Source organism: Rattus norvegicus, chromosome 6 (genome assembly GCF_036323735.1).
Source record: "Rattus norvegicus strain BN/NHsdMcwi chromosome 6, GRCr8, whole genome shotgun sequence".
Classification (NCBI taxonomy): Eukaryota; Metazoa; Chordata; class Mammalia; order Rodentia; family Muridae; genus Rattus; species Rattus norvegicus.
In genome coordinates, this window is record NC_086024.1 from 31,134,520 (window position 1) to 31,150,048 (window position 15,529).

General features: G+C 52.4%; 3 protein-coding genes across 5 annotated transcripts; 2 read left to right on the forward strand and 1 right to left on the reverse strand.

Moving 5' to 3' along the window:
• Positions 1–501: 501 nt before the first annotated feature.
• On the forward strand, positions 502–3,015 carry Prr30 (proline rich 30). Its single transcript, NM_001170709.1, has 3 exons — positions 502–634; positions 718–768; positions 1,212–3,015. Exon 3 carries the CDS (start codon positions 1,570–1,572, stop codon positions 2,773–2,775), a length of 1,206 nt encoding a protein of 401 aa, NP_001164180.1. The 5' UTR covers positions 502–634; positions 718–768; positions 1,212–1,569; the 3' UTR covers positions 2,776–3,015.
• A 1,222-nt stretch (positions 3,016–4,237) lies between these two features.
• Positions 4,238–8,025, forward strand: Preb (prolactin regulatory element binding). Its single transcript, NM_001170708.1, is given in 9 exon segments — positions 4,238–4,542; positions 5,086–5,275; positions 5,526–5,746; positions 5,920–6,000; positions 6,108–6,232; positions 6,401–6,574; positions 6,719–6,791; positions 6,952–7,111; positions 7,363–8,025. Coding segments are annotated over 9 exon segments (1,254 nt in total). The 5' UTR covers positions 4,238–4,407; the 3' UTR covers positions 7,458–8,025.
• On the reverse strand, positions 7,957–12,945 carry Abhd1 (abhydrolase domain containing 1). Of its 3 annotated transcripts, NM_001008520.1 has the most exons (9): positions 12,769–12,945; positions 10,040–10,200; positions 9,562–9,744; positions 9,374–9,419; positions 9,085–9,197; positions 8,793–8,966; positions 8,605–8,653; positions 8,359–8,524; positions 7,957–8,251 (listed from the first exon to the last, which is right to left on the reverse strand). In NM_001008520.1, the coding sequence occupies exons 1-9, from the start codon at positions 12,904–12,906 to the stop codon at positions 8,043–8,045; spliced, it is 1,239 nt and encodes a 412-aa protein (NP_001008520.1). In that variant the 5' UTR covers positions 12,907–12,945; the 3' UTR covers positions 7,957–8,042. The 3 variants fall into 3 exon arrangements, with proteins under 3 accessions (NP_001008520.1, XP_038968104.1, XP_063117944.1); XM_039112176.2 differs by lacking the exons at positions 9,085–9,197; positions 10,040–10,200; positions 12,769–12,945 and having other exon boundaries at positions 8,793–9,012; positions 9,562–9,701; XM_063261874.1 differs by lacking the exons at positions 9,085–9,197; positions 9,562–9,744; positions 10,040–10,200; positions 12,769–12,945 and having other exon boundaries at positions 8,793–9,012; positions 9,374–9,555.
• Between the last annotated feature and the right edge of the window lie 2,584 nt (positions 12,946–15,529).

The following is a 15,529-nucleotide window of genomic DNA, read 5'->3' on the forward strand; positions in this document are numbered from 1 at the left end:
GGTCCTTGCATCCCTAGGATGTGAACACTTTCCACAGCTATACTTCCTTTAGACAGTGAGCCAATGAGGACATCGGAAGGCCCAGCCCTGCCTCCCTCACACAGAGTGGTGAGAACTGTAAATTTTAAGAGTACACAGGGAAGAGTTAGGTTTGTGGGTGTGCACCAAACAATTCCACTTGACAATTTTACCAAAGCAGCCTTCGCTTTGTCCCTGAGAAAGACCCAGAGCATTGACAGGGAGGAGAAGGCAGAATCTATGATGTCATCATCTGACCTCTGTGACATAGGCTTTTGATGCCAGAGAGAGAGAGCTGCTTTCAGGGAATGAGACCCTCAGCTCCCACTGGGGGCGGCAACGCCGCCCCTTAGGCAAAGCCTCGGTCTCTTGGAGCCTTTTACCAGCTGGCCCTACTGTTGCTGCCACTGACTCTCATAATCCTTCTCGGCCAAGGCCAGGCTAAGGGAGAAGGACTCCAGTGTTAAGGGTGACAAGAGTCCAGGGGAACCAGCATGCCAGGAAACCAGGATGCTTACAAAATCTGTGTGTCAGGATTAGGACAGAACCCTGTACCACAGAAGAGCTCTGTGTACCAGAGAAAGGACTGAGGGCACTGCTCAGACTGGAATGCTGGGTGAGAGTCAGTTTAGGGGGTCAGAGACTGGAGGCGGGGAGGAGGGTGGACAGACTGTTTCGTGACTCTGCTTTCTCTTCCAGGTCCCCTATTTGGTGAAGTGTCTTTCGAAACGGTGGAAGGAAAGCACACTGGTAAAGCACTGTCTATTACCCTCCATTCCTTTCCCATCTTGGCCCTCCCTGCTGCCCATTTCCCCTCAATCCTCCCTCCTTCCAGCCATAATCTCCATTTTCCTAACCTCCCCTAGAGCACCTTCCCAGATTGACTGACTTCAAAGGTGACAGACTGCTAGTGTCTTTGTTGTTTTGAGACAGACTCATGGAGCCCAGGCGAGCCTCGAGCTCCTTATATTCCCACTGGGATTACAGGCTTGTGCCAGCATGTCCCACTGACATGGTGTTGGGGATCATACCAAGGACTTCGAGCATGCTAGGCAAACAATCTACCTGCTGTGCTACACCCAAAGTCCTCACACCGAGGGTCTCAAGTTCACACCCGAAATGAGCACCAGAAGCAGAATCCAGAAGTGGACCAACCACCCCCGACATTTTGACCCCTGTCTTTTTCTCCACAGGTCCTACAGACTGTGTTTTCTTCCTCCTGATTCTCCCCAAATAGTTACAGTTGTCCCTCAGCTCCCCAAGGACAGCTCACATTCTCCATACATCCCTGGCGAATGGCTAAGGGAAAGTGAAGAGCCAAGCTTAGATGCAGGCTCTGGACTGAGCACGCCACACCCAGGTAGAGAGGCTGCGTGTCCCCTTGGTCTGCTGCTGATGCCTGCAGAAGAACGAGGCTGCTGTGGCCACACTGTGCACAGAAGGCAGCCTTGACCACCAGCCACAGCTGGCGTCAGAGATCCTCACGCTGACTCTTAGATCTCTACTCACTGGTCTTGTTGCCCCAACCACTTCTCTCCTGGATTCAAGGCAATGTTGCCTCAAAACAAGGACCAGGTGCTGCTACAGAACGCAGTACCCCCAGGGTGTCCCCCTCAGGTCCTCTCGCAGTTTGTCGGCTCCCCTCCACCCAACCTAGCATCTCTTGCTTCCCATCAGACCATCCCTTCTCCCCACCTTCCTTTGCCCACCACCACACAGACTTATTTATTCTCTTCTCTGACACAGACCCGCTCTCCTGGGCCTCACTTATACTCTTCTGACTCAAATTCTGACTTTGTTCCTCTTCCCTACTCTTCCTCTCTCCCAAGATCCTCTTCTTGCTTTCGCACAAACTATACTGTCTTTGGTGAAAAACACCCCTCCCCACACTCCACCTCTCCCTCGAACTATCAGCTCTGTCTCTCTCCACCTCTCACCAGCTCCTCCTCTCTTTCCCAGCTACAAAATTCCTCTCCTCACCCCTGCCAGTCCCCTTCCCACCTCCAGGACTTTCAAAGCTCCACGATCACTTCCCCTAGCCCCGGTGTACCTTCTCGAGGGATCCAGAGTCACAAGCAAGCATGGCAGTGGCCTCAATCCAAAAACATCAGGTCCTCTGGGGTGGCAAGGGGATGTGTGCCAAGCAAGGTGGACCCTGCAGAATTCAAGGACCCAGGGGCCCTCGCCCAAGCCCTGGTGGTCCATGTGGGGCACCGCAGAATTGCACGAGACCTGCAGCTACAGTTTCTGCAGCGCCTGTGGCTAGGCACAACCGGCCCAGCTCCAGTCGTGGAGTACCCCATATGTCTAGTGTGCCTCCAGCCCCGCACCCCATCTTGCCCCACCCCCAAGTACAAGACTGTACCCCGGCTGCTTGCCTTCCCTCAACTACTGCCCTGTGCCCAGGGCCAGGAACCTGGACCTCTCCGAATAGGCATTGGCTTCGGCCTCCGCCTGCCCCGGGGCCAGGCCAAGGCATTGCATCTACTGCCAAAGAAAAATCCAGAGGGAGCAGGGTCTCAGGAAGAGGTCCTCCAGAGTCAAGAGCCTGCAACCCAGGCATCAGTTCAAATCACCGGCACACTCTTCCAGGCCGGGAGTCTCCGGTCTGTAAACCTTCAATCACCAAAGCCCAGCCAGTGTTCCAGGCCTCTACTTCAGGCACCAAGACAGGCCAGCGCGTCCCCAAAGTCCAGGCCTTCTGTCTCAAAGAGGTCTGTGCCCCTAGGGTCTACTCTTCGAAAGTCGCCATCTTAATTCCAGAGCAGCGGAGACCCTCTGGAACACCCCTTCCAAATCCTACCCTCCCTACCAGGACTTCTCAGACCTTGGGAAGCCACAGAGACACCTTGAAGGGCTGGCTGGCCGGAAGCCAGGTGTGTTCTCCTGCCCTGAACCCTGGGAACCCCTTGTGGAGTCTGCTTTCCCCTAGTTGAAGAGACCAGAGGCCCAAGGCCTCATTCAGCCTTCAGTGTATCCAATAAAGCCTAACCCTGAGAATCTTGTGCTGTGTCTACTATGCCCACAGGATGGAATTGATGGCTATGGGATAAAGCCAGTCTCACAAAAGGCTTGGGGGACTGAGGGATTAAGGATTAAGGTCACCAAGTGCTACGCACTTGAGTACACACTAGTACCTGAGACCCTTAGAGACCTCTACAAGGTTCTTGAGTTTAATTCAAGTCTATGGACAGATAATTAGAATCAAAGATTAGGCTAATGGGTCTATTTCTCCAGGGAGAAGCCTGGGTTGACAAGGATGTAGCAAATCATTTTCCTCACAGGAAAGGAGATTGCTAGCAACGTATTCGTACACAGGTATCCCATGCACAGATCGGAAACTAGAAGGCTCCTTCAGAAGAGCTAGAGATACTGTCTTAGTGTCACAATTGTAACTCCAGTTCCAGGGGATACAACGCCCTCTTCTGTCTTCAGTGGATACACACACACACACACACACACACACACACACACACACACACACACGGGGGCGGGGGAGGATAGGAGGAAAAAGGAAAAAGGAGAGGAGAGGGGAGGAGAGAGGAGAGGGAGGAGAGGGGAGAGGAGAGGCACATATGACAGCACATAGAAGACACCTGTCGGGGAGCAACCGCCACGTAACTTCTGTGTTCCAGAAGTGGACGTCAATGGGGTTGGGGATTTAGCTCAGTGGTAGAGCGATTTCCTAGGAAGCGCAAGGCCCTGGGTTCGGTCCCCAGCTCCGAAAAAAAAAAAAAAAAAAAAAAAAAAAGAACCAGAAGTGGACGTCAAGTCGTAAGAAAGGGTCCAATCAGCCGCGGAGGACAGTGTCAAAATGGGTACTGAATTCTTCATATTAGGATATTAGGAAGCAGTGAATCTGTTTTGGGGAGTCTGCCCTCGCCGTGAGCCGGGAGAAATCACTTCCTCCCAGGAGTAACACATAAAGGCCCCGCTTGTACGAGTCTGTGTATCTCTCCTGAAGTGGGGGCCGTCCCAGTCCGAGAACTTTTTAATTCAAGATTTACTGATCTTCAGTAGTCTCTTCCAGTCCCACCTCCCACGCCCCACACAAAGATGGCAGCTACGCCGTCATTCGAGGTTAGGAACCGGATCCGAAGCCAGGGTTCCGTGACAGCGCGTCCCGCTAGTGCTGACGCAGATTGGCGTACTGCGCTTGCGCAGAGAGAGCCCAGGAGCGCGGCGCGTGCGCACTGAACGCCTGCGAGACCCAGTCGGTCGCGCGAGCGCAGATCGGCTACCTGCGGTGATTAGAGTGGTGGCAAATCCACAGTGCTGAGAGGGGTCGCCAGTCTTCCGGGAAACTGTAGCACCAAGTTCCGCAGCTTTTGGAGGCGGGGCGCGGCATGTCTTGGGTTCCTCCGGGCTGGCAGTGAACGTGCGGGCAGGATGGGCCGGCGCCGGGGTGTGGAGCTGTACCGGGCCCCGTTCCCGTTGTACGCGCTTCGGATAGACCCCAAGACTGGACTGCTCATCGCTGCGGGCGGAGGAGGAGCTGCCAAGACCGGCATAAAGAATGGCGTGGTGAGAACGCAAGGCCACTGGGAACAGGTTATACCGTGGCCGAGGGCGATTCCAGGGTGGCCGGGGGATGCAGAGGTGAGCCGTACCCCTGCTTTAGACCCTGCCCATTTCTAGTGAGAGCACCCCGCATTGCCGCTCGGGTGCTGGTTCCACCTGAGCAGAGCGGTTGAGACAACCAAAATTAGACTGAAAGCTGTGCAGGTCTGCGAAGCCTGGACTGTCCATCCACGCCGGATTACGGGAGCTGGTCCAGGGCTCTTACTCTGTCTGGCCTTTTCCAGGAAGGCACATTGTCTGTCCTCAAGCAGCTGGAGACTGGATTCTTTTCTTTCTGTAAACCGGACCTAGTAATCTAAGCCCTGCTTTGCTGTGCGAATCGGGAAGCTCCAATAAGAGAATAAAGCTCTAAGCAACAACAACCAAAACAAAACAAACAAAAAAACATGAGCTGGAGGTGCGGGAAGCAAAGGCTTCAACTGAGACTAGGACACAATGTGACTTCCGGAGCTGGCCTGAACTTTGCCCACTTTGGTTCCCTCACAGCATTTTCTGCAGCTAGAGCAGATCAGCGGGTGCCTGAGCGCCTCCTTGCTGCACTCTCATGACACGGAGACAAGGGCCACTATGAATTTGGCGCTGGCTGGTGACATCCTTGCTGCTGGACAGGATGCCCAGTGTCAGCTTCTTCGTTTCCAGATCCATCAACAGAAGGGCAGTAAAGCAGAGAAGTCAGGTGAGGAGCTTTGGGAAAAGTCGTTCTAAATCTTAGTCTCTAAAACCGAGAGGTTAGATGTGGGGTGATGGTAACATCAAAGCCTGTCCTCGGGTCAGTAGGGGATTGGCACTAGGATTGGTGCATACCTGTAATATCAGTGCTTAGGAGTACAGGCAAGAGGATATTTAAGGCTAGCCTGGGGTACCTAGCAAATCCCTGTCTTAAACAACAAAGAAGTCTGGATCCTGGGAAATTGTTTGTGTTGCAGGTTCCAAGGAGCAGGGGCCTCGGCAGAGGAAGGGGGCAGCTCCAGCAGAGAAGAAATCGGGAGCGGAAGTTCACCCGGAAGGGGTTGAGCTCAAAGTAAAGAATTTGGAGGCAGTACAGACAGACTTCAGCACTGAACCGCTGCAGAAAGTTGTGTGCTTCAACCATGATAACACCCTGCTTGCCACCGGAGGAACTGACGGTCATGTTCGTGTCTGGAAGGTGTGGTTTTAGGGGCTTGTGGGAGGGGTGAGGGTCAGTTGCAAGAGCACCAAAACTGTGAAAATCTGCATATGCATTCTGTGAAATTTATGAATGGCCACTGGGTTAAGAGGGATGGGGATCGCAGTGTTCTTGCTGTCTGGTCGGTAACTGTGGTACTGTCTTGGCTGTAGGTACCTAGCCTAGAGAAAGTTCTGGAGTTTAAAGCCCACGAAGGGGAGATTGGAGATTTGGCTTTGGGTCCTGATGGCAAGGTGAAGAGGTGGGGGGGTGTGGGGCGCTGGTGCAGAAAGGGGGAGCCTATGGGCGGCTTGCCCAGTGTGTGGATGTCCTAACTGTCCATCTTTGGGATCCTCCCCAGTTGGTTACTGTGGGCTGGGACTTTAAGGCCTCCGTGTGGCAGAAGGATCAACTGGTGACACAGCTACAGTGGCAAGAGAATGGACCCACCTCTTCTAACACACCGTACCGCTACCAGGCCTGCAGGTGTGCAGGTCCCAGGGTGGCTGGCAGGCACACCTCATTGGGGAGTGGGAAAGGACCGAAGGAGCTGGGGATGGCTGGAGTCTTATTGGAGGTTGTTCCAGGGGTGACGGGGTGCAGGGCACAAACCTGAGGGCTGACAGGAACTGAAAGCCTTTGCCTGGCCTCTAGGTTTGGGCAGGTTCCAGATCAGCCTGGTGGGCTGCGACTCTTCACAGTGCAGATACCCCACAAGCGCCTACGACAGCCCCCACCCTGCTACCTCACAGCCTGGGACAGTTCCACCTTCTTGCCTCTTCAGACCAGGTCCTGTGGCCATGAAGTCATTTCCTGCCTCACTGTCAGGTGTGAAGTCCTACTGCTTGGTTGGATGGTGGGCGCCTGAGGGAGCCGGGGAATGAGTTCTGACTCAGTCTCTTGAGGACCACTACTGGGGGAAAGGAGGTTTCCGCACAAGCTCCCAGAACAATGAATCCTTTGTTGTTACAGTGAATCGGGTACCTTCCTAGGCCTAGGCACGGTCACTGGCTCTGTCGCCATCTACATAGCTTTCTCTCTCCAGGTAATGGTAGTGGTTGGCACAACCCTATGGGAGGGTTACAAGCTTACCCTGTCCTGATTAAACAGGAAGGAAATGGCCCAGGGGAAGCCTGTTAGGACAGTGGAGCATGCCTCCCAGAAGGGAGCCTCCAACTAGGCTTTCCTCACTACTTTCTCCCCAGCGCCTGTATTATGTGAAGGAGGCCCATGGCATTGTGGTGACAGATGTGACCTTTCTACCTGAGAAGGGTTGCGGTCCAAAGCTCCTTGGGCCCCATGAAACGGCCCTGTTCTCTGTGGCTGTGGATAGTCGTTGCCAGTTGCACCTGCTGCCCTCACGTCGTGAGTCATTGTTGTGTTTCGTGTGTGTGTGTGTGTGTGTGTGTGTGTGTGTGTGTGTGTGTGTGTGTGTCTATCTATCTGTGTCTCTGTGTGTGTCTGCGCATGTGTGTTGGTGGGAAGGGTATCACCTGGGAAATGGACTGTTTTTATCCATCCGTCTGCCCCTCCTTGAATGAAAGAGGTTAAGGGTTCTGGTTTTCACGCTCCAACGCATCTTTGCCCACTCACTTCTTCCCCTGCCCCGCCCTCAGGGAGTGTTCCCGTATGGCTCCTGCTCCTGCTATGTGTTGGCCTTATTATCGTGACCATCCTGCTGCTCCAGAGTGCCTTCCCGGGGTTTCTTTAACATCCTGACCAATGGGAGTCATCCTTGGACAGTACTACCTTCTGGAGCAGAGTCATTGAGGCCCATGACTGAAGCTGCATCTGATGAAATGGATGGGTACTGCCGGTCCCTGCTAAAGCCTGCCGGCCAGTGGCCTCCCTATCACTCTGGGTCTTGGGAGCCCTGCTTTCACCTGTGGATCCATTTAGGACAGTGTGGTCTGAAGCTCAGGCCACACTGCCTGCCTCGTTCCCTCTGCCTCCCAGGGCTCCAGAGCCGAGCTCTTCCTAGGAACATGTGAAGATGCCAAAGAGCCCAGAGGCATTGCCATCCTTCTCGCAGAGACTGTTTTTCCTCCTCCCCTTCCAGTCTGCGCACAAGGTCCTCAGCTTTGTCGAGACAAAGTCTGTGGAAGAGGCAAAAGGAAGACCCAGGTAGCGGTGATCTGTAGGTAGCACCCAGCCAGTCAGGCCAGACGCACAGGGAGTTCCTGGGTGACCTACTGCAGCCTGAGGAAAGGGAAAGTGAACCTCAGTTTATTAGGCAGGAAGAGTTGATATTTAATAAAGAAAGAAAGATTGAACCGAGACCCCAGCAGTCCTCTGGTCAGCTCTTTCCATCTTCAGGAGTGAGTGCTCCGAGGCCCGGCAGCCCCACCGAGTGCTGGAAGACAGCTCGGGCATACTGATGTAGCACGCGGTTCATGTAACAGTGTTGCCAGGGCAGCAGCCCTTCCAGGAAGCCAATGTGGCCACCCCGAGCTGTGATGAGCAGGGCCACGTAGGGAGACTTCTGGGCAGCCTGCAGAGGGAGGGCTGAGAGGGAGTCAGAGAGGTCAAAACGCTGCCCTGGAATGCACCTCAGTACACCCCACATCTGGGGTTCAGTAGCCTTGGGCCAGGGCGTGGTTATAGCCACTTACCCTGCACTGGGGAGAAGGGATCGTCTGCTGCATTGAGGCAGAGGACAGGGGTGCAGATGGCATCCACCTTGGTTCTCGGGCTTGAGGCATGGTAATAAGCCGCACAGTCTTTATACCCAAAAGCCACAGATGTGTAGCGCTCATCCAGCTGGCGGATTGTGCGGGCCTGTATGGTGGAGGCAGGATAGGTTATAACATTAGAAAGTAGGAGACCGACACTGGGGTAAGGGGGTGATGGGAAGATACCTTTATCGCAAAGTCTACATCCAACACCTTTTCAATTGACTTTCTGTTCCTGGAAAAGAATACATCAGGGTTTGCCCAGACTCCTGCACCTAGCCCAGCGCTCACAGCTCCTGTCTTCTTACCTCCTCAAGAAAGCCCAGATTGGAACAGACCCAAGCGATGGCACAGTCTGCCGCCTGCTGTCCTACCTGGCCACAAGCCGGCAGAGTCCAGCAGTGAGGGGCTGGTTGAAGAGCAGTGAGTTGAGTGGGGTCTCCAAGGAGTCAACGGTCTCAAAGGAATCCCAACACGCAGACATGGTCAGTCCCGCGACCAAGCCTCCAGCCTTCCCGGTCCGTGCCAGGTAGTTAAGTACCAGTATCCTGTAAAATTGGATGCAGGGCCGTGGAAAGTGTTGGCATGAGAACACTGGGACAGAAGAGGAAGAAAAAAGACAAGATGAACAACCGGGTCTTTGGAATGAACCCAGGCGACTATTACCCTCCGAAAGAGATCCCCACAGCCAGCAGTGGAGCTCGGGAGTAGCGGTGCTTTATGTGCTTCACAACCGTTTCTAGGTCTTCAGTGTTGCTGGCACAGTAAGCCCTGTGCGTCTAAGGGCAAAGTGGGTCATTGGCTAGGGAGGGAGGCTCCAGCCAGAAGGCAGCCAAATGGTAGGGCTCAGGAAGTAGTGAGGAAGGGTAGGGGGTAGGTAAGTAGGTAGAGTCCTAGGGCCAGTGGTCTGTAGAGGGACAGGTACAGGGCCACCACAAAGGAGGAGGGTACTCACCAGCAGCTCTTCCCCTCGGCATCCACGGTTATTAAATACAACAGCCCTGGGGCAACACAGGTGTGTGAGCCAAACCCTCTCAAGAAGACCCTCCCCCTCGGTGGTCTTCAGAAAGGCCCCTGAGGAAGAGTACCGCGGCAGGGGTCAGATGTACTTTTCCCTTCCTGAGTCCTGTTCCCCATCCTTACCTATAGCCATCCTTCAGAGCCTGGTCAACTAGGTGTAAGATATATGGCTCCTGGCTGCTGCCGCTGATACCCGGAAGCAATAGTACTATGGGCTGGGTGGTCGGGTCTGGGCAGTGACTGCTGTAAGGCTGCTCAGCCCAGTCCAGAAGGAACTGGCCTCCATCCGGGGTCTGGAGGACTTCACTGGGGTTTAAGAGAGATTGGAACACAAAGATGGCTATTAGGAGTTGCGCTTCGGAGCTCTACCCTCTGACCCACCCACAAGGCTCCGCCGCTTGTCATGGGCACGAGTCACATAAAACAGTAAGGCTGACCCGCTAGTGAAGACAGATGGATTGACCTTGCATGGGCACAAGCAGAGAGCCTTTCCACACACCCAGCCTCATGCTTTGGGGCAAAGATTAGCTTGGTTTAAAGAGGTGCATCGGTTTCCCTTAGATACTTGGAGCTGTGTGTTCCTGGTTCTGACCCTTCTTACCTCCGGTAAGGGATCACAGGCTGAGACTGCAGGAGGACTCGAAAGATGGTTTGCAGCCGTCCCTCAAAGCACCATAGTGTGGGGTAGAAAGTCTCCACAGTGACTGGACAGTGTTGCTCCAGGAAGGCCAGAAACTGGGGCCCAGCCACCAGACGAGGCCTCTATAATCACACAACACAATTGGCTTCTTTTTTTTTTTTCTTGTCCCAGACACTGGAGGGTAAGTGATCCCTTCCCCGGAATCCAGCCTTTAGGATATTGCTTTGCCACAATAAAGTATTCAGGACAGCTCAGACTAGAGCGGCAGAGTCGCCTTAAATAATACAGTCATATGGTGCCCCCAGAAAGCCTCAGTCCTAAAGTGTCACCTCCAGCACTGACCCTGCACGCACTCCGTCCCCTCCTCAACCCCATCTGTGCTAGAACAGATAGTATAAGCTGATCCCCTATTGTAAGGCCTGTGGTCCTCTGGCTGGATAGTCGGAGTTCCTGTTGGATTTTAATCATGTGCCTCTCCTTGTGAGTGTGAGCACACAGGTCATATCTTGCCCGTGGGGTCCAGAAGTGTTGGATCCTATAGAGCTGGAGTGAGGTAGCTGAGGGCCGCAGCGTGGATGCTGGAAAACAGACTGATCCTCAGGAACAGTAGTGCATGCTCTTCAGGGTTGAGACATCTGCCCAGGGTGGTTGGGGCCTTGAGCTCATCATAATCCTCCTGCCTGTGTGCTAGGCTTGTGCCCCCATGGTGTCCTGGTTGGGATTCTTGGCCAGGCGAAGAAACCTCTGCCATTCAATCTGTCCTCATTGTAGCAGAATTGTCCAAATACGTCTCCCTGAAGCTTGCTCCACTCACTCTGGCTTCTCCTGTACTCCACTGTTTTTAGCACCCCATATTTCTGCCATTCCTAATGTGTGTGCTCAGTGAGGAAGGGCATCTTTTGCAGGACGCCTCCCATTCTCTTGTGGAGCCCTGGTCCTTAAGCTGTGCTCTACAAGAGGAAGCATCCTAACGTGAACAACTGTTTCCTTTCCTCATGCCAACTAGAGAAAAGGGCACAGCAATGGGACAATAGGGACAAACGAGGTCAGTGGGCACCAAGCCCTGACTGCCAGCCTCTTTGCTTGGTTCTGCATAGCCATGAAGTAAATGAGCTGGCCCGGCCTCAGGGTAAGGACACTATGCTGAACAAAGTTGGAGGACGCCCGCCTAAGACAGGAATGGAAGGGCTGAGTTGGGATGCAGTAGCTCAGTGGTAAACCCCAGGACAGGCTCAGTGTTGGAGAAGGTTTTTTAAATCATAAACTGCACTTGTAAGAAACTTAGATCCTGATCTGTCTCACAGCCATGCTACTCAGAAGGAGAGAGGCAAATGACCACTACTAGCAAGGCCCAGTTTTTCCTGTGACTTGGACCCTGGTCCTTAAACCCTGAAATAACAGCAGTGAAATCACTGTATTCTAATGCAGACAAATTACAACCTTCTTTGATAAGATAGAGTAAAGAAATTATGACTCTCACAGGTTAGCTGGTTTACCCAAAGACAGGAAACAAGGGCAAAGCAGAATTAACAATTATGGTAGCAACAATAATGACTTGTAAGTAAAATTTATTCAATGCTCATTGCATTCCAAGTATTATGTTAAGTAAGCATTCTGTGTACTTTTAAACATTTTACATTTTACTATTTATAGTTTAGATTTATTTTTATTTAATATGTGTGAGTGTTTGGCTGCATGTACATCTGTGCACCACCCGTATGCCGGAAAGCCAGAGAGGATGTTACAGACAGTTGTGAACTGGAAGTGTTGTGTAGTTGCCAGGAACAGAGCCTGGGTGCCTGTAAACATTCAGCCACCTCTCTACTCCCGATTTACATTACCTTCATCTACAGGTGACCACAACTGTCCTCTGTCCTCCAAAACAGGCCCCATGACCCCACTCTGTGGGCACAGGGCCTTGTTATGTTGTCTGTAGGCCAGAATGGCTCAAAACCCTTGGGCTCAAGTAATCCTCCTGTCTCAGCCTTCCAAGTAGCTGGGAATAAGCATTCAACTCCTAACAAGTTGAATCAAGAGCTTTCCTGTTAGACTCAGTTGCCTAAATAGATTTTAATGAGATACACACCTTAGCTTTCCTGGATGTAGATTGTGTATTTTATCTAAATTTCAGTTTGAGCAAATTGATCAAAAACAACCCATTAAGACTTCTCAGCGCTGTATACACAGAGCCTAGAACTTAGAACAGGACTGAGTATGTAAAGAATCATCCATCTGTCCTAAGTTTGGCAAGAACCTCAGGCAGTCCTCAAGAGAGAAGAGGCCCTGCTAAGCTGATGGACTAGTGCCAGAAGCACACAGGCATCCGGTTCACTATTCTGTGCAGCTAACGGACATAATCTACATATTTTAGTTAGACCACCTAAAGAGAAAGGCAAAGCAGAAAGCCCGCACCTCTGACACTTGAGGATACCCTCCACCCCACCTTTATCTAAAGGTCAGTCAACAGAATAGAGGGAGCACCCTTCCTGTGCTCAAAAACCCAGCTAGCGGGGTTCCAAGAATCTAAAAGAGGCAGAAACGGCTCTCCAGTAGGTCGTAATAGCAAAAGTCACATGGCACCGCAGAACCAACTACCCAAGCTTTCAGAAAGGGTTCGAGCCCAGGCTGGATATTACCCCCATCCACTCTAGAATCCCAAGCACGCCGGCCAGAGCTCGGCTCTCACCCACCTGGGGCACACATGCCCAGTAGTAGCCCAAGTAGAGAGCAATGCCAAGAGCTAAGAGCAGAGAGATGGCATCTGACCAGGTGCCATTTTGCGGGCTCAGAGAGGAACTCAGCATCTTGGTTATGTGGAGGTATTCCATTTCCCAGGCTCCCGGCTCCTCCAGCTCCTGAACTTTGACTCTTCCGCTTGCGGTTTGTCGTGCACCCACCTCTTGCAAGCCATTGGCAGGCCTCTGCAGGTCCCGCCCGCCGTCGGCCCCGCCCACCGCCTGTCCTGAGGCGAGGGGCGGTGTTTGGTTGTCAGCCGAAGCTCACAAGCCCCAGCAGGGGTAGCCAAGTCACCCACGCCCCTCCACTCCTGCTTCTCCTTAGTGGTGAAAAGCTCTGCAGCCCTAGGGCAATCAGCGCCCCCGCAGCTGCCATCTTGGTGCGTGCCATCTCTGAATGGCGAAGGCTGAATCAGGCACCCTGGGAAGGTCCCGCAGCCATTCCTGTGGCTCAGTCACAGAGTACAGCCATTCACCGTGACCCTCACACACTGGGCACAAGCACTGCTCAACAAATTGATCCATACTCAGGTTTCAGCCGCTCCGTGGTGACATTCTACTCCCTAGGTTAAATGTCTCTACGTGGTCTCTAACAATCCCCACCAACAGAAGGGGTGCAACAGATGATTTGCTCATCCGCTATGTAGCAGGCATTGGATATAAACGTCCCAGGGACCCTGTCCCTGTTTTAATTAGGGTACTTGAATAGTGACTGTGGTAGAACCTTGGTTTCCCACGGTATCTGTAGACTAGAATCATCTGGGAAATTGTACAGCCCCTAAGGCTCAGTTATATCACATATGTAACGCAAAAACCTCTCTACGAGATCTGGATGTTCCCCAAGCCCGAACTCTTAGGCAGAAAAAGGGAGCACTCTCTGCTGCTATTCGGGAGCAGGCGAAAATGACGCCCACACTTCTAATGGCGAAAAATGAGTAGGAGTTCACCAGGCAAGTGGGAGGAAACGTGCTAGTTCCAGAATAAGTGAAAATATGGAGTTAGGGGCTTTCTTACAGGAGCCAAAAAGAAATGCGCGACTGTGTGCGTGGGTGGTCAAGGAGCAGGTGCCAAACAGCTTCCTGAGGGCAGAGGAAACCCATCAAAGGGCTCTGGAAGAGAAGAAAGAGGAAAGAGGGAGGGAGAGAAGGAAGGAGGCAGGGAGACGGGAAGGAGGGAGGGAGGGAGAGAGAGAGCGCGCACGAGCTCACTGGATTTCAGAAGGAAACCCTCAGGCTACTTAGGGAGCGGGGAGGAGAAAGAAGTTAAGGGGCCAATCAGACACTGTTAGGAGCCCTGTTAGGGCACAGAAAACCGCAGGCTGTACTGGAGCACCGCCAGGGAGAGGAATGAAGATCTTTAAGATAGAAGGCTGACTTGGCAGGACTCTTCAGTAGGGTGAGGTTGAGGTAGAGGAGGAACAGGGACGACCTCCAAGTTCCAAAGTGCACAAATGCAGGCGTATCTATCCCTGGGGTGGGAGACCACAGGAGGGACAGGCTAAAAGAGAAGATAATTCATTCAGTTTCAGACACGTTGCACAAGAATGCTGGTACGTGGTCTGTTTTCTTAGACTCTGTACCTTTCTATCTGCGTCCATTAGTCAGGAGCCCAAGTTGGTGGCCCGGGTTCTTTACATCTCCCCTGAAGCCCAAAGTCCACTCTCTCAAGCAACGAAGGACTGCTTCTATGCTCCAGATCCCTCTGGAAAGATTGGATCTGGCTCATCCTCGCCCTGCTCCTGCCTTGTCTTTCTCTCAGAAAAAGACTGTGCCTGCCTTTTGCTCCTGTCTGGCATCTAAAGGACATTGGTGCTTCCCCCTTGAGACTGTGCAAAGCTTTGCTTGACTTTTGTCTCCAAGGTAACTGGAGACCTTTACACTTTTTCCTTAAAAGTGTTGACCCCTTCAGTGCCAGCACCCAGCAACAAAAGCTAGACCCGGGCACACATTAGTAGTATAATCAGTTCCTGAGGGCTGGGCCTTTTAAACTGGAGTTAGAAATCTTGGAGTCATTTCCATTCAGTTGGAGTGGTTCCATTTTGGTTGATTGGCTGGTTGGCTGGCTTTGGTTTTTTGAGACAGGGTTTCTCTGTGTAGCCGTGACTGTCCTGGATCTCACTCTTGTAGACCAGGCTGGCTTCAAACTCAACTCACAGAAATCTGCCTGCCTCTGCCTCCAAACTGCTTGAATTAAAGGTGAGCACCACCATCACCTGGCTTGTTTTGCTTCTGAGACACGGCTTCACTGTGCATCCCTGACTGGCCCAATAACTGCCACTAGACCAGGCTGGCCTTGAACTTGAAGTCATTCTCCTGTCTCTGCCTAAGTGCTGGGGTTACAAGTGTAAACCATCATGCTTGGTATCATCGGGATTCAGATGGAAAATTCATTTGTTGAGTTGGCTTTACAAAGCGTTCCACCTGGGCATTCTGATGGAAGTCATTCCCACAGTCTGGACACAGGAATCAAGGGTCATCAGATTGTCTCCTTGAGGATCCATGTGTGCATCTCCCTCCCACGGCTTCTGATGGTTTACTGGTGATCTTCAGCAGGGTCCATAGGCACTCGACACCACAGAATGGACAATTTCTAAAGATTGATTTCTGTCGTGTCTTTGCGTGTGTTTGTGTGTTGGGGTGCATGTTAGTACAGGTATCTGAGGACATTGGAGGAGGACAGAATTTTTTTTTAAAGATTTATTTATTATGTATAAGTC

Bases quoted from the DNA above. Each gene is read 5' to 3' on its own strand.
- Prr30 (NM_001170709.1), top strand. From the start codon at position 1,570: ATGTTGCCTCAAAACAAGGACCAGGTGCTGCTACAGAACGCAGTACCC.
- Abhd1 (NM_001008520.1), bottom strand. From the start codon at position 12,906: ATGGAATACCTCCACATAACCAAGATGCTGAGTTCCTCTCTGAGCCCG. The intron at 9,420-9,561 runs GTAAGGATGGGG...GTGTTGCCCCAG, and splicing joins GCTCTGAAGGATGGCTATAG to GGCTGTTGTATTTAATAACC. The intron at 8,252-8,358 runs GTAAGTGGCTAT...ACTCCCTCTCAG, and splicing joins TCCCTTCTCCCCAGTGCAGG to CCCTCCCTCTGCAGGCTGCC.